This window comes from Aythya ferina (assembly GCF_964211825.1).
Source record: "Aythya ferina genome assembly, chromosome: 6".
NCBI classification, from domain to species: domain Eukaryota; kingdom Metazoa; phylum Chordata; class Aves; order Anseriformes; family Anatidae; genus Aythya; species Aythya ferina.
This window is the reverse complement of record NC_140303.1, coordinates 19,052,904-19,075,782: the sequence shown is the minus strand read 5'-3', so window position 1 is coordinate 19,075,782 and position 22,879 is coordinate 19,052,904. Positions and strand designations below refer to the sequence as shown.

At 40.6% G+C, this 22,879-nt stretch overlaps 1 protein-coding gene and 1 long non-coding RNA gene across 3 annotated transcripts in view; both read left to right on the top strand.

The window, feature by feature from the left end:
• The window catches only part of MTX2 (metaxin 2), a 32,369-nt gene extending 25,485 nt beyond the window's left edge, over positions 1 to 6,884 (top strand). For both annotated transcript variants that reach the window (XM_084523140.1, XM_084523141.1), the window contains 7 exons: positions 34 to 106; positions 2,854 to 2,930; positions 3,646 to 3,738; positions 4,469 to 4,507; positions 4,912 to 5,037; positions 5,620 to 5,696; positions 6,452 to 6,884. In XM_084523140.1, the coding sequence (XP_084379266.1) occupies positions 34 to 106; positions 2,854 to 2,930; positions 3,646 to 3,738; positions 4,469 to 4,507; positions 4,912 to 5,037; positions 5,620 to 5,696; positions 6,452 to 6,662 (696 nt within the window). In that variant the 3' untranslated portion in view covers positions 6,663 to 6,884. The remainder of the gene's footprint in view (positions 1 to 33; positions 107 to 2,853; positions 2,931 to 3,645; positions 3,739 to 4,468; positions 4,508 to 4,911; positions 5,038 to 5,619; positions 5,697 to 6,451) is intronic.
• A 1,509-nt stretch (positions 6,885 to 8,393) lies between these two features.
• Positions 8,394 to 22,879, top strand: part of LOC311438589 — a 115,657-nt gene continuing 101,171 nt past the window's right edge. Inside the window, exon 1 of the long non-coding RNA XR_014694194.1 lies at positions 8,394 to 8,559. This is a non-coding gene — a long non-coding RNA (uncharacterized lncRNA). The remainder of the gene's footprint in view (positions 8,560 to 22,879) is intronic.

Sequence of the window (22,879 nt, the reverse complement as noted above, 5' to 3'; positions counted from 1 at the left end):
TGTATCAATGCTTTTTAAATGCTTTGTTTGCAGGCCTTTTTGCAAATGTGCAATCTGCCGGTCCGGGTGGTTTGCAGGGCAAATGCCGAGTACATGTCCCCATCTGGTAAGTGCGGCCTTCATTTAGCTTACTACATTACACCTCCAGTTGGATGCCATGGCAACTGTGCCTTGTCTTGCTGATAAGTCAGTCGTGCTACGTGTCTGGGATGCCTTCCCCCTCCTCTTCGGTGCGGTTTCTTTCCTGTAAACAATTAAAACAGTTAAATGTAAAGTAACAATGGTACAATACGTAAGGAAGCCTGTGAATGCCATCCTTAGGTGTAGCAGACAGTTCAAATGCCTGGTGGCAACCTTCTCTAAAAAGCTGGAGGATTGTGAGTTGAAACAAAGACTTATGTTTCCAAAAATGCATTTAATCTGCATCCAAGGAATATTCCTGCTGAATGGTACTGTATTTTGCTGTTCCTGGGGTGAGACAAAACTGGAGAGAGTACCTTTTGTTACCTTGTCTGGGAGATGGTGGCAGGTAAGTAAATACAGGGGAAGAATGCATTGTCACTCTTACGGGTGCCTGGTGGTTTTAAACCTCTCTTGGATACCCAGAGAAAACTGCTGAATGCAGGGCTCACAAGTCTGGCAGTCAGTGCGCTCCTGCTCAATTTTTGTTGGGTTACAAGATATTATTTGCCAATTGCCTGGCTCTAGCTGACGCTTGCCATATGGAAGGGCCTGTCAGTTTGTCAGCCAACTGTACGAGTTCTGCTGCTGCTACTGATATTTCAGTCAAAGCAGCTGGAGTTATACTATTAAGAAAGAAGGAAAGCTGCTTGGCAGCATTGAAAAATACCAAAATATTTACCTTTTGTAGGTAAAGATAGCTTTAGAATGCTGAGTATCTACACAGAGGAGCTTCTTAGATCTGCAGGAGTGTGACTGGTGGCAGCTGCATGCCCTCCATAACCCATGTCCACACTTGCTGGCATCTGACATTTTCCCAGTTTCCTTTCTTTACCACATTTTCATTCTGTAAGGATAATTCGAAAAAAGTTTGTATTTGCACCCTTTCCACCACCCTCTGTCTCTAGCAGTGGTAGACAGAGATCTGCATCTCATCGCTTGGGGGTGAAGGTTATTTACTTTGTCGTCGTAATGACAAAATCCATTCTGAGGGAGTCAAAAGTGGAATACTAAAGGATTGTCTTTGTGTGGAAAGTGCAGCACAGCTGAAATCATTGAACTCTGCAGCTCAGGAAGGTCTGCGTTTCCTTTCGCAGTATGCAGCGTGTGGATGCAGATGGAGCCTTTGTTGGTGTGGTGCACTTCATTTATTACCCTTAGGCCAACTGAGCCAGTGAAAGGGAATCTCGGGATAAAAACCATGACTGAATGCTGCGAGCATGAACTCTGTTTGAACTAGGCCTAACACTAGGTTTTATGTGTTTCAGTGGAAAGGAATGCATGTATTGCTAATAACATATTTGGAGTCAGGCAGGTATTGATGGATCTTGCTCTTTGGGCTCTCTGTAGAAAGCAGTTTGCCCACAGCACGAGACAGGAAAGCATGTGCTGTGCCCCATTGTACTGGGCAGGCTTGTTTGCTGTCTTTAGTCATGAGGGCCTTTTTGGTGATACAAAATGTCCAGCATTTGTCTCCACTCGATGGCCCACTTCAGTCATGTAAGCAGTCATATAAGATTTAGTCTTAAACTTAACATGGTACTTAAGGGTGGAGTTTGTCAGTTGCATTTGGATGAAGATCTACAGAATGAGCAGTGTGTTTAGGGTGGATTGAAGCAGGAGCACTCAACTTTGCATGCTTAAAGCTGTGAAAAAGGGGCATTTGGCAACTTCTGTCATTCTTTGTGCTTTGCTGCATGTAACAGTGCTTCCTCACGGCTTGGGTCTGTGTGTAACAGAAGTCACCACGCAGCGAACACGGTCCATACGGGCTCAGGAGCCTTCCTTCACACCATCACAAGTTCCACCAGTTAACAGTCACTTCCCAGATCCCTTTTGTGGACTGGCTGGTTTTAGTCCTGCCCCATGCCTGGCCTTCTGGGCTGAGCTATATAGACTGAGTGTTGATCTTTTCTGATATTAAGCTTTAACACGGTTTTGCTTCCATGACAATGAAAAAGCTCCCCACCTCCTCCAACTCCTCAACAGGGAAAATGTGGGTCTAATGCTGTTCCTGACCCCAGAACCACAGTGACCTAAAAAAAATGCTCGCTCACAACCAGAGGGTGAAGGCTGGGGCAGTTGTCAGGAGCCAGTTGGCCCAGTTGCTGGAAATCTGAAGAACTGGAGGAGGGAGAGTCAAAATCCTGCCTTGCTGAGTGTGCATTTCGCTTCCCCCTGCTTGCTTTTCTGGGCACAGGGCCACCTCTCCTGTCATTCTTTCAGCAGTCCTTTCCCTGCTAGTGGGTTAGAAGGGAGGGTGGGAACGCGTTGTTGTCAAACTAGCCAAGGGCTCTGTCTGCTTTCCTGGGATTTCCCAGCTGTACTTCAGATAAATGTTGAATTTGGTCTTTCCAGCAAAACAAAACCCATTATTAAAATACAAGTCAATAGATCTCATTCAATAACTTTGAAATACACAACTGCAAGTCCTGCATGTAAAAGTGGGTCAGGAGGAGGAAGATCAGGCAGTTACGTTTGTTATTACAAATTAAAACTGTGTGAGCTATGTATCTAAAAACTTTACCTGTGCTTGTTTAAAAATAAAACCAAAAGCAACAACAAAAAAAATTGTGTTCAGGTGTACCTATAATATTTAATTGCTTTGAAAATATGAAATGTTGTTTTACATGCATAAAAAGCTCTTACTAAAATACATTTTTCATTTTACAGGCAAAGTGCCCTTTATTCACGTGGGAAATCAAGTAGTATCTGAACTCGGGCCCATAGTACAGTTTGTAAAAGCCAAGGTAATCATACATTGTCTTCATCTATTACTGAATAGTGCGTTAGCTCTCCTTAGCACTTGTGCTTATTTGGTGTGCTCCTCTAGGCTGTTACTTCATTTTTTAAAGCAGTGTGGAAATCAGGTGCCATTTTAAAAGAAGGATACCCTGAAGTGGGAGTTCGTTGAGGTGGAAATGTTTTTCTTTGATATTACCTTAAATTGTGGAAATAAGTTCTGTGCAGACTGTCTACATACCAACATCACTTTCTGAGAACCCTTTTCTATGTGCCCTGTCTTAGTTTCTCAGAATTCTTAAACCCTGAAATAGCTGGTTTAAATTTTGAAGTGTCAGATACTGTTTGTATTTGCCTTTTTTTTTTCCTTCAAAAATGTTTGTCTTTTCACTGAGCACCTTGATAAGGCTGTATCACAGATGTAAACTTGTTTACTTCTTGACACAAACATATACTAACTGGGAGGTTGTGTGCTCAAACTGTGTTAAACTGTTACTGGTAATAGCCTACGTTTCTTGTAGGTTAACTATATCATGTTACAATGATTTCTTTTTCATTCTAAATACACTTTATGTAAAAAGTACATATATAATTTGTTATTGAGCTTATGTAAGAGATCAGCATCTGAGCCAAAGCTCACTGACTTCAGAGGTCCTTGGGTCAGGCATTGCTGAATACTCCAATATCCTTTCTTACATGTCTCTCTTTTTCTTTCCCCATTAGGGCCATTCTCTCAGTGATGGGTTGGATGAAGTCCAAAAAGCTGAGATGAAAGCCTACATGGAATTAGTCAATAATATGCTCTTGACAGCAGAGGTACAGCAAGCCATAGTGACTCCACACACTTTCATAAGTGATTATAGGCAAGAAAGCTTTAGGACTTTTTCCTGTACTGGAAAGGATGGGACTTTTTCCTGTACTTAAGTCTTAGATTAGGTCATCAACTTTGGAGGAGAAATGAGGCAGGAATAAATTCTCTGGATCCTATGGGACTACTTGATGAAATATTCCTGTAAACTCAAGCCACGTGTATGATTCCCCCACCCACCTGAAGTGTGCTGTGTAGCTGTAGAAGCGACTGATTTCTGCAGATGGAAAATGTCAGCAGTTCCTGGGATTCTGCCCCATCCCCTGGCTGGCTGGGCAGCCCCACTGTTGCCTTTCATAGTGCATGTGCTCATGTGCCTTGCTAGAAGCTGGGTTACCCATGGGTTGCATCCGTGGCCAGTTAACATGATGCAGTTCCAGCACTGGAAATGCTCACAAGCATGTAGCTGAGGGCTGGAAACCTGCGTGTTGAGTTGTGTGTGGCACAGGCAAAGAGAGTGGGTGGGCCTTCGGCCTCAGCTTCGCACTGGTGCTGGCCAACTGAGGTTTAGCAACTGGGCATGTGGCTTCCAGTTTTAATTTCTTTTCTACATTCTGAGATCTAATAGAAGAAATTAAATTTAATGTAATATAGAAAAAAAAAATCTACTGGTGAGAAATGATTGTATGTGTATTCTTGTTTATTAGGAAGTTTAGTAAATGTTCTTTCTGTTCCTAGCTGTATCTCCAGTGGTGTGATGATGTTACAGTAGAGGAGGTGAGTGGTTCTGCAACATTTATCGTAATTAAAATTTAATGAGGAAACACTTTTGCTCACAATTGCAAGTCCCTACTTATAAATGAAACATTGAGGTTTGTGCCATTAATGATACAGTCTTTTCGCTTTAATTTTGTTTGCATATACGTTTTAGGGAAGTTGTGTCTTTACTGGAGGTAGATGACTGCAAAATAGATGTGGGTTTTGTGTAATTTTCTATGGTAATAGTTTTAAGTACTGCAAACTATAAATTCTGCACAAATAGTTGCAACATGTCATGCAAAACCCTTTCTCCTTTACATCTCCTTTTGTGGCAGAAACGTGTGAATATTAGCTATTTTGTAAACAGAGGTATCTGCATTTCTTCTGTTATAACTAAGTACCTTTCTGTTTCTAAAACAAAGATTACCCACCCAAGGTACGGCTCCCCATACCCGTGGCCTCTTAACCGCATTTTGGCCTATCAGAAGCAGTGGGAGATAAGGCGGAAGATGAAAGCCATTGGATGGGCTGGCAAGTCGCTTGAGCAGGTCAGTATGAAAGGTGAAGCTGATTTGTTCACCACCTTTTCCTCTTTTATTTAAAATTTCAGAGAATTAATGCTTTCTTGAAACAGTAGCAATAGAAATATATATATTGTGTACTTTAACAGTATCTAGAGTCAGGTATCTACCTTCAGCAGCAATATATCTTAAATTATATGCATTCTGATGGGGTGGGAAGAAAGATGCTTTGCTATATGTGTATTTTTTGCTACTGTTAGTTTACGCCATGGTCCTGAAAATAATTTATAAATTACAGTCCCCCACCTGCTGTGGTATTAATAGTCATGCTTTTCAGGATTGTAGCAAAAAAGAAAAAGGCAGTTTTGAGGTGTAAGTTAGTACTTTTAATTAAGCTAAGTTAAAAATCTTATGGAAAGCACTTAATTTGATGTATGTTAAATGTTAGATTAAATAACACTTAGCCACCTACCTTTAGCAGCTTTTGATGTGCCAACATTGTGTATTCTTTGTTCCCTCTATCAGGACAAATACAGTAAGAAGGTTATTTTTTTTAATGTTGGTCTTCCCTGACATTATGATTACCTTATCTCCTGTGTGTTTTGATAGGTGCTTGAAGATGTAGATCAGTGTTGTCAGGCTCTTTCCCAGAGATTAGGAACACAACCATATTTCTTCAATAAGCAGTAAGTTACCCTCTTCTGAAATGCTACATCCACCCCTAAAAATATTGTAAAATGTACATGTGGTATGTGTAAATAAATATATATATAAAGCATATGAACGTACACACGCATATATGTATATATACACACACCATGTATACTTTAAATATATAAATATAAAAAACTCCTGGTTTATTTCAATTCTGTGTTATTGGTTGAAGAAATTCAAATGTGTGACTGGAATACAAACATGATATTTTTTTTAAAAAAAAGTAATTATAGGTTTTAAAAGGAAAATCTGTTTATTTTTTTCTGTTGATTTAATTTTATTCCTGTTTGTCTTTTCTATAGAGTCTACCACATCTCATATAGTCTAAAAATTTACACCTTTATGCAGTTGTCTTTAAATGTGTCTTTTTTTATAACAAACTTTACCTGTGTTTAAGTAACATTCTATACTAGGTACAGGACAGTAAATGTACATCATGCTAGGACAGTTTTTCTGCATTGTTATATGTGCTATATATTTATATCCATATATGCATATATAGATATGCATAGTTATATATATATATATATATATATATATATATATATATACACACACACACTTTTTCATGTATTTGTTAAATTTAGAGTGTTGCTTGATTACTTCCCCATTCTTAGATTGCATTGCTGTCTAACAGTTACTCAGAACAGTGTATTTTTTTTCTTAATCAGTCCTTACTTGACAAAATACCTGCTTTTTTTTTTTTTTTTTCCATTTGTTTTTACAGACCAACTGAATTAGATGCTCTGGTATTTGGACATCTGTTCACAATCCTCACTACTCAACTAACCACGGATGAACTTTCTGAAAAAGTGAAAAACTATGGTAATCTCACAGCCTTTTGTAGGCGAATAGAGCAGCAGTACTTTGAAGGTCATGATAAGGACAACTCTGGAACTGCTGCACCCAGATCTGCTAAGAGGTCCTTACTGAGATAAGAAAGTTACTTGGTTGGAGTGGATTGCAAATCATTCTGGGTCAAGAAAAACTCTAAATATAGTTTTTGTGTTGTAGAACATACTGTGCACATTTAACCTGAAATGACTATGGGCACTTCCATTTTAATTCCATATTAATTGGCTATGTGCCACTGCCTCTAAAGTGACCTTTGAAAAGCATAGTATCTGTATTTAAAAATAAATAAAATATTTTAAAAAGTTTATCTGATCTAAATGTCTTTTTTTTTTTTTTTTAACTGAGCTTTATGTGAATGTAATAGAAGTTTCTGTTCGTCATTATAGCAAAAAGACAAGGAATGCAATTTGCTTGAAATAGAAAACAAATAATTTGACTATGTAATAAAACTAATGATGAGAAAATACTTCTTCCTTCTCCCTGTACTCACCAGCCTTTTGTGTGCTTGCACTTCAAAAATACATGTTGACAAAGGGACCAACATTTATAAACTAATGGGTAAAAATAGAGCTCTAGCTCTTATTTTATTTCTCCCCTCCTACTATTCCTATTAGAGTAGCACTTCAACCTTTCTTTACATCCTTGCAATACAATAAGAATCTGCTGCACTTGTGGAAGATGGGTAGTTAGCACCTAAGTCAAAGCTTTCACTACAGAAGGCAAGACTAATTATGAGCAATAGAAGTGCAAGCTTTCTGGTGCTGACCCAGACAGATACTCTGTAAGGAAGAAAAAAGGTCTTTATCCTCATCCTCTGCTTGGACTGCTGGTAGCAATGTCATCATCTGCATCAGCAGTAACATCTGGGGATCAGGCCATGGGAATGAGCTAGATGAGTGGGATCCTGTTGACAGGACACCTGGAGGATAGCTGTAAAATAGTCCAAATTGGTAAGCTGGAAATAAACGAATGCATTAGAGAATTTAAGTTGCGTTCCTCAGCCAAAATGCCTTCAGGGGCTGGGTGACAAAAATGTCTTGGAGCTTTGCTGCGTATAACTGATGTGATTTTATTTAGTCCTTATTTTATGTCAAAGTAACTTCTGGCTTTCATGGTTTTTTGTTATGTGTGTCTTGCCCCTGCTTTTATTTATTGTTAACCTTTGGTTTTCAGATTTGCATTTTTTTTCCTTCCCGTGATTTCCCAATTATTCTCCTCAGCTTGTCTTGGTCTGTCTAAAATGAATTTGCTAGCTAAGCATCTGCCTAGCTGTTTCCACTTCCAGTATGTTAGTGCTGCTTCTAAACTTTGAAGTACTTGTTGGGGTGGTTCTCTTAGCAAAGGGGTTGGTATGAGACTGGGGCTGACATGCCCTGGTCCTTCTGCCTCCCTGTCCTGTGATGTATGTGGGCACAGTAATACAACAGTAAGCAAAACCACACAATTGTGGTGCTCCAAAACCCCTGGCAACTTGGAACTCTTCAAGGGATGGTGCCTGTGTAGGCCTCTAACTGGTATTTCCTTGAACACATGAAACATAACCATTTCGCTCTGCTTTCTTGGTTGTGCTTGATGCTTTTCCAGAACTGTTAACAACCCAAGAAATGTGCTGGTGCCAAAACTAATCCGTGTGCTCAACTGGGAACTTGCTTGAGCAGTCTGACTGGTTGGAACCGTTGTGCCTTGTTCCTACGAAACATGTTCCTTTGACTGCACCTCTCAGTGTCAAAGCACTTAAAGGCTCGAACTGTTATGCAACGGTCACGAGATTTTTGGCTGCCACCTCCTCCTCCTCTCAAAACCTGAGCAGAAAGTATCAGTGTGCCTTGGGTTGGCTGGGGCTCTCTTGGCTCTGTGGCTCGTGAACCACTGCTACTTACTCATGCTGCAGGGACCAGCATTGCCAGCTCAACTGGAATAGGGAGCTGGATTCCTACTGCCTTCTTTTTGATACAGGATTCATACTGGAGTTAAACTAAGGTTAGTATCCATGCATAAGTGGGGCTTGGCTATCTATCAAATCACTTGCCAACAGAGGAAAATCTCCATTGTTCTGCATTTCTGTCTGTTTCACAAAGCTGTTTCGTCTGAATATCTTCTCAAATTAAACCCCATCAACTCTTGACTGCTTCATGACAGTTTCTGCTGTGAGTGGCGGTAGCCAAGATCCCAAACAATCCTTTAGCATTTTCTGCATTAATGCAACTTTGGGAAAAAAAAATATATTTTTTTCTTAATTTGTGGAAAATGGCATATTGTGATAAATGCGACTTTGAGAGAAAACTACTCTCTAATGGTCTCTAAAGTTAGCAGTGCCATGGTGGTAGGGAATCCTGTGTGAAAAAATGAAGTATCTTAATCCAGAGTGATTACATTTGGCATTTACTTCCCATTATGTTCAGAGCATCATTTATGACTGAAGGTTTTAACTTAGCTTCTGTGGTTTTGGCAATCCTGCTACCAGCCACCTATGCGCAGGCATTAACTTACATACAGCTTGGCACTGCAGGTGGCCATGTGTTCCTCCTCTTTTAAGGCTGCAGAGGCCATTAGCCAATTTGCTACCAAATTTTAGAGAATGCTTTGAAATGACAGCATTAAATTAAGCCATGTTTTTACATTTTGGCAAGAACAGGTTTCCATGAGGAAGAAGCAGTGGTATACAGAACTTTGAATGCTGAACAGATAGTCCTTGCAAATTTTGTGTGGTAACACCTAGTGCGCTTTTAACTTCAGAGGGAAACAAACAAACAAACAAACAAAAAAACTACTGAGGTAGCCATATGCATGAACCCATTTTGAATGTCTCATCTAGAAATTCATCTAAATGCTGTGGAAGTGGTTTGGCAAAAGATAGTGATCTTTATTACAAGCAAAGTTTTGTAAATCTATCTCAGCTACTCAGACTACACTTAGGGATATGGAGACAGGCAAATTACTTGGAGTTTTCAATACTGAAGTGAGAAGACATGCAGAGACTGAGATCTGAAAGTTTAACCACCCTCTCCTTGCTCGTTTAGTGCGACTTTGATAACTTCATTAGTAAAACAAAATTTAAAGGGGAAGGGCTATTTTTGACTTCCTTAAGAGCAAAATTATTCACATGGCATGTTCAGACTGCACATCCTTCTAGGCAATATCTAAATTTAAAACTAAGAAAAATCTTGGCTTTGGTGCCAGTGCTGAAGATAGCTATTTAAGTCATAGGCAAAGGATGTTGTTCTTCATAAATCAAGAAATTATGATGTGATGCTTCTTTAAGTAATGTTGCTAGCATGCGTATTGCTACAGAGCAGCCTGAGCTGAACACTGAGGACCCAAGCTTGCACACCGTGCTTTAACACGGGGAAGTCACAGTCATATAAAGGATACTGATTGCTGCTGAACCGCTGTGCACAGCTCAAGAAAAAAGAAAGAAAAGTTGAAACATGAGCAGCAATAAAAAGTGGAAGACAAAAACAAAAAACAAACCCCAAACCTAATAACCTTTATAACAAGGGAGTTGAGCAAGTCAGTCTACTTGCCTCATCCAAGGCAAAGCAAAGAGGTCTTTCTATTAGTCTGAATAGCCCTCCAGGAGACAAACGCTATGAACGTGCAGTCTTTGAGAGTTTTACACTTGGATTGTGTCTTTTTCTAGAAGACAGCCCCCGAGTGAAGTACAACTGCACCAGAAGCAGGAATCAGGTCAGGGAGGCCTATGGTCTGTCTCATGGAGCAGGACAGTGTGGATGGTGATTTTCTTTTACAGCTTTTCAAGCTCAAAAATCCTAAACTCCCAGAGGCTGTTTGGGTGAAGCAAGCAGACAGCTGGAACTTCTTGTTTCCTAAAATTACGATGAAAATTCAATTTCTAACAAGAGGGACATCAGAAGCAGCTGCACCATGTACCAGTGTACATCCTCTAAATATGCTCTACCATGAACTGCAAGAGTCACTCAGCCAAAATGGTACAAAGTCATAAAGGCACTCATATCTACAAGTGAATGGACATTATCACCAGGAGCTTGGCAGGTGGAGGTGTGGGTCCCACGAGCTGCATGTACGACATGGGAAATGGAGCAACCATCCTGCTCCACTGCAGGCAGTGGCAAAACAGCCCGTGATGTGAAAGTGGCTAGGATTTCAGCCTCAGGTATTTCAGATCACAGTGCTGGATCTTGGTTTTCAGCTGGTAGCTTCTCCTGAGCCCCTGCTTTTCCTGTGCCTCTCTGAAGGCAGATTTCCTGGATGGGGTAGCCTCTGATGCTGCATTTTATAATGTGGTGGGATTAGCAGAGAGACATTAGGTAAAGGATCTTTAGTTTTAGCAGCTATTCCTAGGATTTATCACTCCATACATCAGACAGTAAAAATTGCAGTATTGAGTGGTGTTAATGAGATATACATCTGCTATTTTCTCTGCCTTGTATTTTATTTCTCTTCCTCCTCCCCAAGGAAAAAAAAATAACCAGGCAATCTCCTGCTTCTTAAAAGTACTTAAAACTCAGTCTAGTGGAAAAAAGAGCCTAGCACAGCCCTGCACATGGCGAATGCTGCTGAGCTGCACTTAATGATGCCTCTTAGGATCAGCCTTGCTGCTAGAAAACGCTTCATTTCCTGTGGCTTTCTTTCTTTACAAGCAGAGTGCAGCTCCAATGGCTCTCACAACAATTATCACCCACTTGTTCTGCAGGTTTGAAGTTTTTTGCATTAGTCAGGTTGAGAAATTCATGGTATTAATCATGACTGAAGTTGTTATTTATCACCTGCTGGGTGAGAAATAATAATTTTGGCACTGCTGGGGCAGCAGGCCAGAAGTACCAAATTAAGTAAAACATCTAAACACTAGCAAGGATCATTTCTCTGATTAATGAATTGTTACAAAGAAAAAGTGCTACTCGTTATCTGATCTTAGGATAAAAGTGGGAGTTGGAAGTAAAAAGCATTAGCAAAGTCAGGCTTTGCTATGATGTAGTTTGAAACTTTCCTGGCTGATCTTTCCTCTGTCATTCACTAACTGTTAACATGCACTCATCTGCGTCAGAGGTTTGCAATACTTGGCTCCCGCCCCATTGCCAGCTTTGCAAAAAGTAGCATTTGGCAAGCAGCTCAAGACCCATTGTGTAATCACCTCGAAAGAAATGTTGAAATAACTTTAACTCAGGGCTTGTCTGGGCTGGAAGGTTTTGCTATAGGAACAGCTACCAGACTGGCAAAACACCATTGTGTGAAGGCAATAATAGGGTGCAAGAATCAAAATAAGGATCAGTAGAAGCCTATAACCAGGTAACTGTTTCCATGTACTTGGGACATTAGTTACCTACTGGATAAAAATAAATAAATAAATAAATAAATAAAAAAATCTAACCACCTGATCAGAATTATTTCACATGTAAATAAAAAAGGGTTGGCCTACACTGGATACTGGAAATGAGGTCTCTGTGTACTATTATAGCCATAAGCCACCATACCATGCCACATTCTCTTCCTGCAGGGAGCTGAGGAGCTGACCATGTAGTTGTCCACGGAAACTCTATTTTCTGGGCTCATAAAAAACACATAAAAACTTACTGTCAGCTTCGAATATGGTTGAGGAACTCAGGCCAGTAAGGACAAGGCACCACTGAAAGTGAACAGTAACTGGATTCAATTTTTTTTTGTTTCTTTTGGCTTAAAACAAACAAAACAAACAAACAAACAAACAAACAAACAAACAAAAACACATTTTAGAGGCCCCTTTTGGCTCCGTCTAATGCATTTTCTGGAAAGAAGACAATGGCTTTTTGCACAGAGAGCATTGAACATTCTGATCTACCACTGCAGACATCAAATGTGGTGCTGGTTGAGGAGAAGAGCTTCCCACAGTCCACACAGGCAGGCTGCTCCTGCTGACTTCTGTGGCAGCCAAAATTACTGCTGTCTACCAAGCCAGCATGCACAAAGGCTGACTTGAAACTGTGAGCTGACATGAGAGGTTAGCATGAATTCATTCATGCCTTTCCTGTTTGGCTTAATGTTGACAGTATTCCCATTTGCTAATAAAGACATTTATTTATTTATTTATTTATTTTTTGTAAGAAAGCTTTGCCTCACATAAATGCCTCCTTATGTTATTTATTTATTTATTTTTACCAAAGAGTTTATTTTGCATTTGAGAAGAAATTTAGAGATCTCTGGGATGTGGGACATGATGGCCACCTCTACAAATGCTGCTCAAATCATTGTTCTTCTAGGTTTTGTGACTCCAGTTTAGTGACAAGGATCTGAAACAAGAATGAAAGGAATGCTCCATCACAGAAAGTAAGAGCAGCAGCTAAGGGCTTGGAGAACAGATCATCTTCCTAGGGGAAGCAGGCAGCTATCAGAGGGCACCTGAATGAGCCTTGGTGTGGGCACTGTAGGGGGGGAACTTCTCTCAGAAACGCTTTACGCTTTCTACCACTTCCTGAAAAGAACTACTTCAGCAGCTGGTCCACCCTACCTCCTTGGTCATACATCTGCCACTATCCATGAGAGAATGCCAAAGTAAAATTTTGGCCAGGTTTTCTTGACTTTGAAGCTATCTATTCCTGGTCACTCCATTCTCTCACTCTTGTGATCAGCAGTTTTGTCACTGAGGCCCAGGATTATCACCTGAGTTTATTCTGTGAAAATTACCTCTCATTTTTCAGATGTTAGCCATCTGTTGGGCTAAGAGCTTCCACTTTATTTTCTGAAGACAATAAAAACTTCCCTTTTGGTCCACTTCTGTTTCTACCTTGATTACTGCAAATTCCTCTCTAAAATTCCTCTGCAGTTCCTGTTGGCTCTTTCCCCCAGAAGTGAGCAGTATCTTGATCTATGATGCCTCCTAGCCAAGAAGTGTATAGCTAAGATTACAGACTATCACCGAGATCTCTTTCAATTGCAGCTTAAGTCTGTGTTGTGGCATGTTTAAGGAACTAGTTGATGAAGATCATTAGTTTGGGAGCATTATGGGAAGGGTACACTTTTATCTATTTAAATAAATTTATCCCCAGCATATTTTGTCATATGCTATAGTGTTTTGTAAAAGGTATGTAGTTTCATGCACATGTATGTGAAGATCACCAGAATTAGGCTAGATCTGGCTCATAGCTTCCATACTACAAGTATGAGTGCAAAGGTCTTTCTGCTGTGTTGAAACACACTGCTGTAATGCTGCCCATCATCCGATGGAAACGCTTTTGACACACACAGGACAGCTCGTGCATTCTGGTTTCAAAGGAGGAGCTTTCATTTGGTTCGGTGCATGTTCCTGGTGCCATCCTGCCTTCCTCACAGCTCCTGTTTGTGAGACCTCCCCCCCTTAGTGCTGCTTCCTGGTTTTCCTGCACTGGGGAGAGAAGCTTAGGCCTGTGGACCCCATCACCCAGTCTGCACTGAGCAAGATTCCTCACACCAGTAAAATCACCTTAGAAGAAACAGAGAAGCCAGCATGCTTTCTAGGCTTTGCTCAGACTAAGAAGCATCCTACAACCCTATCACCTTCTGCAATAGTGACTCCAAATGCTGGTTCCACAGGAAATAGAGGGCTTACAAAGCAAATCAGCTACATGGTGTATTTTTATAGACTGTAATACCTAAAATCTACTTTTCTAACTTACGAATCATAAAAAATTGCAATAATGAAGTAATTGATATATATATATATATATATATATTTTTTTTTTTTTTTGACAAAATTCACCACTGCAAAATAATGGGAAGTAAGATTAAAACTCATTTGGATAATGCATCTCTCTCAAATTTCTTTGGCATTCTTGTATTATGATAATAAAAATGATCAATGTAGTCATAAAACGTGATTTACTGAGGAGCAGGCTGAGAAAAGCTTGGAAGGGCAAGGAGCAGATTCCTCACTCCTGAGGGGGTTAAAAGTGTGAAATGCTTAAATGAGGCTTTCAAAAGAGGAAAAACTGGTAGCAATAAGAGACTGGAGTTACCTTTCAATCCTTAAATCAGATCAGTGAGTTTCTCTGTATGTTGTGCTCCTCACCACAGTGAGTTGGAGACATCACTTGCGCTGAAGCCAGCAGAAGTTGTTTGATGCATCACTACATGATACATTTGAAACGTCACTGGTCTGCAATCAAACGAGTGATTTCTAGCCAAAGATTACGAAATATTTGGCAAACTTATCCAAGTGGATGAGTCAGATCTAAAAACCTGTCTGACAGAAGAGTTGAGTCAAGCCACAGCAGTTGCAATTAATTTGTCCCAAATGTGAGCAGGGCAAAATCTAGACCAGGAGGCTTGAGGCTGGCTTTCCAGCTCCATGCTCCAGCCATCGCACTGCATTCTTTGCTTCTCTTTTAACCACAACAACCTCTGAAAATAACCCTTCAAAGGCATTTCTTGGTAGTAATAAATGAAGCATTAAAACCTAAACAAAGAACTCAGCAGTTGAGATGATGCAACTTAACAAATAGAAATAACCAAGACTGCTTTGTCCTCTGCTTATTTCCAAACAAATAAAACCCAGGTCATTTATAAAGACTACCCCTTCCCCTCTCTGTTGCAGCCCCTTGGGAGTCACCCAGGAGACAGCACCACTTTCCTCTGCTTTCCAATCTTTAAAATATATTCATTCTAGTTTTCAAATTGCTATTTTGTAGTGCTAAATCTCTACCCACACTAATTTCTCCAGGTCAGAATCTGACCCTGATTTGAACAAAATCTGGAGTCAAATATTCACACCAGAATGCTTTCGCCTTGCTGCATGTCAGATGCCATCTTCCTGCAAATGTTTCACACACCTTGGAGTGCAGCTTGTGGAACTGATGAGGTGAAGAGCACTGCACAGCAGCTCTGTGCTGGTAATCACAGGACTGAAGAAACACATACATCATCTGCCACATAGGTTGGCATTTCAAGTAAAAAACCTTCACAATGTGTAAGATGTTGGACAAATGATGGCCATATGCATGTTTGTCTCTGTGCAGATGTCTTTGCATTCTCAGCTAGGAAAAAGCTGAGGTAGGCTTTTTTTTGCCGACAGTTTAATATTAGTGACACAGTTTATGTCCTCTGCAAAAACAATAATGGAGGATAAGGTGACATAAATTATTTGCAAATCGTTTGACATATGCAGGGCATTGTCCTTGCAATAATCACCATCAGTCTGTCAGTTTAAGATATGAACCATGCCACTGCCATTTTATATCATTGTGTTAAGCTTTCACATGCTGTAATTTTACAGATTTGTTCTTTGGAGAACACTGCAACACAAATCAAATTGCATTATGTTTAGTCATAGGCTGTGTGGAGCACCTCGCTGCAATTAGGGTCAGGGGGAGATGAGGAGCAAACAGTCTCAGATAAGACCCAGTTCCTCAAAAGTTAGCAAATTTGTTAGGTACCATTACTCAACTTTAATGGTCATTATTCAAAGCAAGAGGAATTATTCAAATTCATGCTAACATCAATTGTTGGCTGCATGAGCAAAGTGAGCACTGGCAAGCACCATCCTGACAGATCAATTTAAAATACCCTTGTCTTTTTTGTTTCTCCATAACAGTCAGGCACAATGTTTGATTCTTATGAATAATGTGGGGTTTTCTAAAGTAAATGCACCTATTTCTTTTCAACTCACAAAAGACCCTGTAGGTGCCTGTAGTATTAACCCTGCTTTCCATAGATGCACAGAATGTTTCTGGAAGAGCAAGTAATTCCAGCACTGTCTCTTTTATTCCAGTCAAATTAATTCCTATCATATAGTTAAACAAACATCAACAAAACAAACAAACAAACAAACAGAAAGACCTAAAGTAAACTTTTTTTTTTTTTTTTTTTTTTTTTTTTTAACTGCATATTACTGTGGGAAACATTCACCATTCACAAGTGTATTCTAAGTATGTCCAGTGCCAGATACCTTATATTAACCATCTGAGAAACATTTTAGTATGCAAGTGTGTCTTAATTGAAAAAGGAGTCAATAGGAAATATTGTAATATACATTCTGGAGTACTGCATTTCAGTGACTTTTTACTATATTTTGAATAGAGAAACATGATTTGTTTTCCCCTGGGAAAGTTCCCCACATTCAGTTGTCAGCAGTACAGAATCCTTCTGCTTCCAGTGAGCCCTTAAACTAGAAAGATTTATTGCACTTACACCCTTGAAAGAACATATCTTTTTCTTTGAAGGCAGCCATTACCGCCATCCCATTTTATATCTTTTCTGATAAGTGCAGGCAGTAAAGTAGATAAACTCCTTGCATACCAATTAAAGACACATGCACACTAAGACACTGTGTACTATCAGGGATGCTCAGAGTAATATTCTTCCTAACACAGTAGATATATCTAGGGAGTTTGACTTTTATTATTCTCAGCTTTACACCTCTGACATTTCTAAAAACATGGAGGAAATTAATGAATTCTCGCCTAAGACTCTATTGTCTAATCTTGCCCCAGTGCTCATGAATTATGGAAAATGACAGATCAGCTGATGACGTACAATGGACTATTTTAAAACTATCCTTGTAACATAACCTGGGCCACAAATGGCACACCAATGACTTTTGTACAGCCACCTGACAAAATATCAGTCCCACATTAAGTGGTACCTTAAACAACTGCCCCTCTTCATCACATCCAATGATGTGGTCCTTTTTATGGACAAAAGGCATGAAATCTCAGAAAGACTCTTTTTTCTTCTCAGATAGGAAGCTGAAGTGCAGGCCTAACTCTTAGCAACCTGCCTTGTGTTTTTCCATTTTGAGAACTCCTCAGGCTAAACCTGGGATCATTAATACTTTAAGGTTCTTAAACACAGCCTTCTCCATCTACCTACATAACTTCTCCTTCAAGTGCCTTTTCCCAGGCAGAAAAAAAGGCCTTTGCACATACTGAACAGAGAAAGTGAAGCCAGAAGGATTTGGACAAGAAGGCCCTCCAGGATGAGCTGTAATGACTCAGAGACACACCAACAGCTGCAAGACCAGGAGCTGCTGCCTAACCCGTAACATTTGCCTGGCAGTAAGAGGCTGCACTGTCTATGAAGCCTTTGGCTATGACATCTCCCACACCCTCTACATATGATGACGGTGGGGAGGCCAAGTGCTGCCCTTTGCTTTGCTTCCCCTCAGAGGAATTTGGTTGGGCTTTCTGCCATGACACAGAGACTCTCCACTTACATGTTAGTTCCCAAGTGCAGTGTGTGGCCACACGAATGGCTTCCTTGTGCTCCATGGGCTGTGACACTGTTTTTCTGTCAGGGTTCCCTTCAGATAAGAAACTATGGAAAGCAATACATCTCATTCAAAATATCTGATAGAGCTGAAGTCATATAAAGCACTAATCACTAATTAATACAAATAAAAGAAACAATCTTTCATGGAGGTGGTAATAATAACACTCCAGAGCTTGTTCTAATCCATCTTTTTGTCAAACGAAGCACCAGGGAATTTATCTGCCACAACCAGGGTATTTTCAGAGTCTCTGCTTCGATTTGCAATGTGGGTTTTAGCGCTGTTAACACAGGCCTCAGAATAAATAATCAAAAGGAACGATTTTTAAACTAATAAGCTAGGGTTTAATACACAGAGGAATTTTGCTATTCTTTTATAAGCAGTTGAGAACTAAATTTTCCAAGTTAAGAAGCCCCTTTTAAACTTTACCTAGGAATTCTGAGTGTGACAGCATCCCATTGCACAAATCCTGGCAGTGTCCTTTCTTTCGTTATAAGAACTGAAGGCAGCTGGGAAATCTGGCTTCTACCCTCCTGCTCCAGAGAAATAGCACCTTCCATAACATCAGGCGGTCCCAAAACCCTTTAAATAGCACTGTATTCATTATATTTAGTGACAATTACACAAGTGACTTCCTCACTGCAAATATGATTCATTACTCTGCAGCAGAAGTAATACCTCTAATAGACTATGCATTGAGTTGACCCAAAATAGCTGCTGAGGAATATTTGTTCCTGAACTACTCCATGGGTAGATTTTTTAAATTATTATAACCATATATAAGCAGAACAGATTATCCTGCCATGTAATTATTTGGCCCTACCCCTAAATCTTTATGTAAACTAAATTTCAAAGGTGAACAACAATAAGCAATGTTTAATAAGGAGTTTTTAGGTACAATTTGTCTGGAATTTGCTGGGAGGTGATAAGTCCTATTTTAAATTAAAAATTTGCATTCAGTGTTTAGTCACCCTTTAGCTCCATTATTTAGCTCCATAACTCTTAAAGTTAAAAAAAAAATGAAGAAGAGAAAAAGAGAAATATAAGAGCAATTCTTTCTTCTGGGTAAAGGGAGTAGAAACAGAGTATTTCCAACCCTGCTAAACCTGAGGATACGGTTCCTGCTCCCACCCAGCCTTGCAGTAATGCAGACCATGAACCCTGCTGCAGACAGCACTACCCCAGGGCCTGCACCCCTGGCTTTATGGGGACAGTGCTGCCGTGCTATTGATTTTGATGCCTACACACTGATGGGCATGGGGTTTGGGGGCTTAAAGAGATTAGGAAGAGTCCTCAAGAGATCATCACGCATCCATTCCCCTACTGCAGAGCCCTAAACCATAAAAAAAGACACCTATTTTGCTTATGTGTGATCCCTGTCTTCCCAGAAAGAGGCTGCCCACGGGCTGCAGAGAAGATCTTCAGGACATCCCCAGCAGAGCTCAGCCCTCCTATGGGCCATTGTGGCTCCGTTTCACCCCAACACAGAGCTCCTCGGCACAACCTGTTCCTAAACGTGCTGCTGCAGAGCAATGCAGGCAGTAGGGATGGTGCAGGTCCTGCTGCCACAGGACTTTTAGCATGGACAGGTGTCTGCCTTTGCTCCTTGACTGAGAGGAAAGTGCCCTCTGAAAGATTAATTTTTTCCTGTGGGTACTGAAACACCCGTCCTGCTTGATGCTTCGCTTCTTAGACAGCAAAGAGCAGGTGAGAATCAGCCTCTTACTGCCTCCCTGTCCTTGAAACCAATTGGATATTTTCCATCAACTTCAGGGAGGCCAAAATTTCGTCTGTATTGTTTAGGATTTCACCACACAAGGCAGACTCAGGTACACACAACTGAAAACAAAACCAAAAACCACCACCAACAAAAAAAAACACAACCACAACCCTATCAGTTTTCTAAAATGCCACAGAAATACTCCATCCCATTTACATAAGCGATAATGAACACATGTGCAACAATACTCTTTTGGGTTCTGTCTTTTCCCTTTCCATAACAATTGCTCAGTGCAACCTCCCAGACAACAGCTGCTGCCAGAGAAGGCTTTGAGACCTGAGCTGTGCTTGATACTGAATTATCCAAGTGGTGGCTCTCAGTTCAGCTTTAAAATTTTTATTTATTTATTTATTTATTTATTTATTTTTCAGCTTCCTGTCCAAGTGCTGTTCCTGCTCTCTTGATTAGAGAACAGCAATTTGCACTAAGCCTCACCCCACGCAGTCTCTGATGCTGCTGCCGAAAAACGTCACTGACGAGGTCTCAGAGTAATCCCAGTGCCCCAGCATACCATGCATCTCTCTGTTCTGGCTTGTAAAATGGCAGTCTACAATGCTGGTATGTAATCTAAAAATCATCATAAGTAATAATTAAACATTAAATCAGATTAATTCCAGGCTTGTTTGCCCTTGATAATAATCCTATTAATTCTCTAGAGAGGAAAGTAAGACAATCATGAGAAAGCTAAGCACAGATAATTCCATAAAATGCACAGGAAACATTTCCAGTATTAATTTTGCAATATGGAATATTCATTTTGTATTATGGTGGTGACATAAAATATGCAGCAGCAGCAACAGAAGAAAGTTGATGGACTGACAAAGCTGTTTCTCCTTAAAATGCAGATTGCTTCGGAGCAGTTAAGCTCAGAACTGAGATGAGACTGCCTACACAGGCATTTTCAAAGGCTTGTTCAAGGCTGACAGGCCACTTTCAGCTCTGATATGGGATAAAAATTAAAGCTTGGGATCACAGGAAAACCCAGCCAGACAGTGTGGGACAGCCTCAGAGAGGAGGTCTAGAAGAGCTCTCTTTGTGGCCTCACAGGGTGTTCCCATGCTCGCTGCCTCCATATCAAAGATGCTGTGTTTATAGACAGCAATCTGCTGGTGCCAGGGAGCGACGGCCGTGTGATATATGGCTGTTGGCAAAATGATCCTGTCCGTGGGCCATCACTGGCTCTAATTAAAGGAAGACACAGGCTACTGAGTCGGGGTCTCTTTCATTGGAGCTGAGAGGACAGCAATCTCCACAAGAGCTGCAAAGGAGGACAGATTCATTTGACTGATTGCATGATGTGTGAATTAATGGTCAGGAAAAGAGCTATTATTGTGCTTTTACTGGTAGGCTGCCTCAGAAAGCTTTTGCTATCTGCTTGAATGTGGAAGCTAAAGCAATATATTCTTTGATTACATGATTATATTACAGATTTTTTTTTTTTTTTAATATATATATATATTTAATTCCATCTCTCTATATGTGTATTTTCTGTGCTTGCATGAATAGTCTGGCATTGCCCATGAGCCATGTGTGTGACCCTTTTTGCCTTTGTCAGCCCCTGTCTAAGGGCTGCAGGGTTATTTCAGACCTTAAAGCCCAGCTTCTGGTGGGTCAGTCTTAGCGGCCCCTCCTCAATTTCAACATGTGGGCAAGCCTGCTGCCCTGTTGTCTTGTCCTGCTGCAGGATTTGGACTGCGATCTCTTGGGGATGACAGCCCAAGCTGCTGTTTGTAGGCGAGGCAAATCCCGGTATGGTGTGCCTCTCCTGGATCAATTTTACAAGGCTGAATGTCTAATACATAATGAATGTTCAATAGCTCAAATACAAATACTTTGGAAGGAGCAGGCTGTTAGTCAAACAAATGCTGCTCTAACTTTTAAAATAGTCTTATTGTTTTATTGATGATGCGGGTGGCAGAGACAAAGCAAAGCAGGACACAATACAAAACGCAGCACCAAACAACTTTGGCTCCTGGTCTTCTTTGTGTCTCCTTGTTCTGGGGCTGGGAAAAGCTCACTAATTAAATCCTTGTAGCAAAGCCGGAGCTGCTGGGAAGAAAGGAGTGAGCAATAATTGCTATCAAATAGCATAGCAATGGCCAGGTGGCCCAGCATGTGTTTGACAGGTGGGAAAAGCCTGTTCAAAACCTTGGTGCTGGGAGCACACTCCCTTTTTAAGGGGGGAGGAGAGGGCTTAATTCTTAAGAAAACACACTATTCTTGGTGCATGTGAGAAATCTGGCTTCTTTCAGGATTTCTGTAATCCTTCAAAATTGGAGCAAGTTCCAGAGCTAAAATTAAATTCACAAGCTGCAGCAAGCTTGCAGGCTGGAATGAGCTTGCAAGCAGCAACCTGCTTCCAACATTACATTTGAATGTATTGCTTACATTTCCAAGATCTTCAGGATCACAAAAGACTTTTAGCTAGATCATGTGGCTCGCTTAATCTCTCGCCAGGAGCTGCTGGATCAAGCTGCAGAGATTCTTCAGTGTGACCCTCTAATACAAGTGAGACTTCAGTCCCACCCCACTCAAAGTGCAGTGTCCAAGTTTGCTTCTGTGGCAAACTTTTCCACTTTTGGGAGACCTCCGCTAGTAAGTGAAAGTCTCAGATAAGACAAAATGAAGTCAACAAAAATGACAAGCCAGCCCAATTCCTGGTTTCTAGTTTGCTACTTCTCTCTGAGAGTCGGCAGAAAATTCTCATGTAAATAAATTACAAACCTCTACTAAGCCACCTGGCAACGACCTCCACGGCCCTTTGACTTCTGCTGAGCAGGATACTGAACACCAGTACTGCTGCAATGCCCCTGGAGGCAGCACAGTGCTGGAGCAGGTCAGCCATGGAGTCTTTCAAACCTTCAGCCTTGCAGGTTTTTGAGGCTATACAAAGCTCTGGCTGGCCTGGTTTGGAGATGGCAATAGACCTGATCTGAGCATGAGGCTGGACTACAGACACCAGTGGTCCCCTCCCACCATAAGCTCTGAGCCTTCAACTCTCTCTTAGTCCTTCACTGCTTGAGCTGTCTAGAAATGTAGAAGGCAAACTTCTTGGTCATGAATTTCTTCAGAAATTCTCCTGAGGGTATACATGCAATTCTGTATTTCCCTAAGAAAAAACATGGCTACTTATCCAATAAATTAAACCCTTAGTGATATCTTGCTTTCAGGAGCTCAGACAATAACCTTTGTAAATGGATATATACAGACAAAGCCACCGAGGTACGTAATCATATATTTTTATGTGATCAAAGATAGCATATTAAACTGATAGCAGTCATGTAAATATTTAAATCAGTAGATCATACAAAGGAAAAGGAAAGATA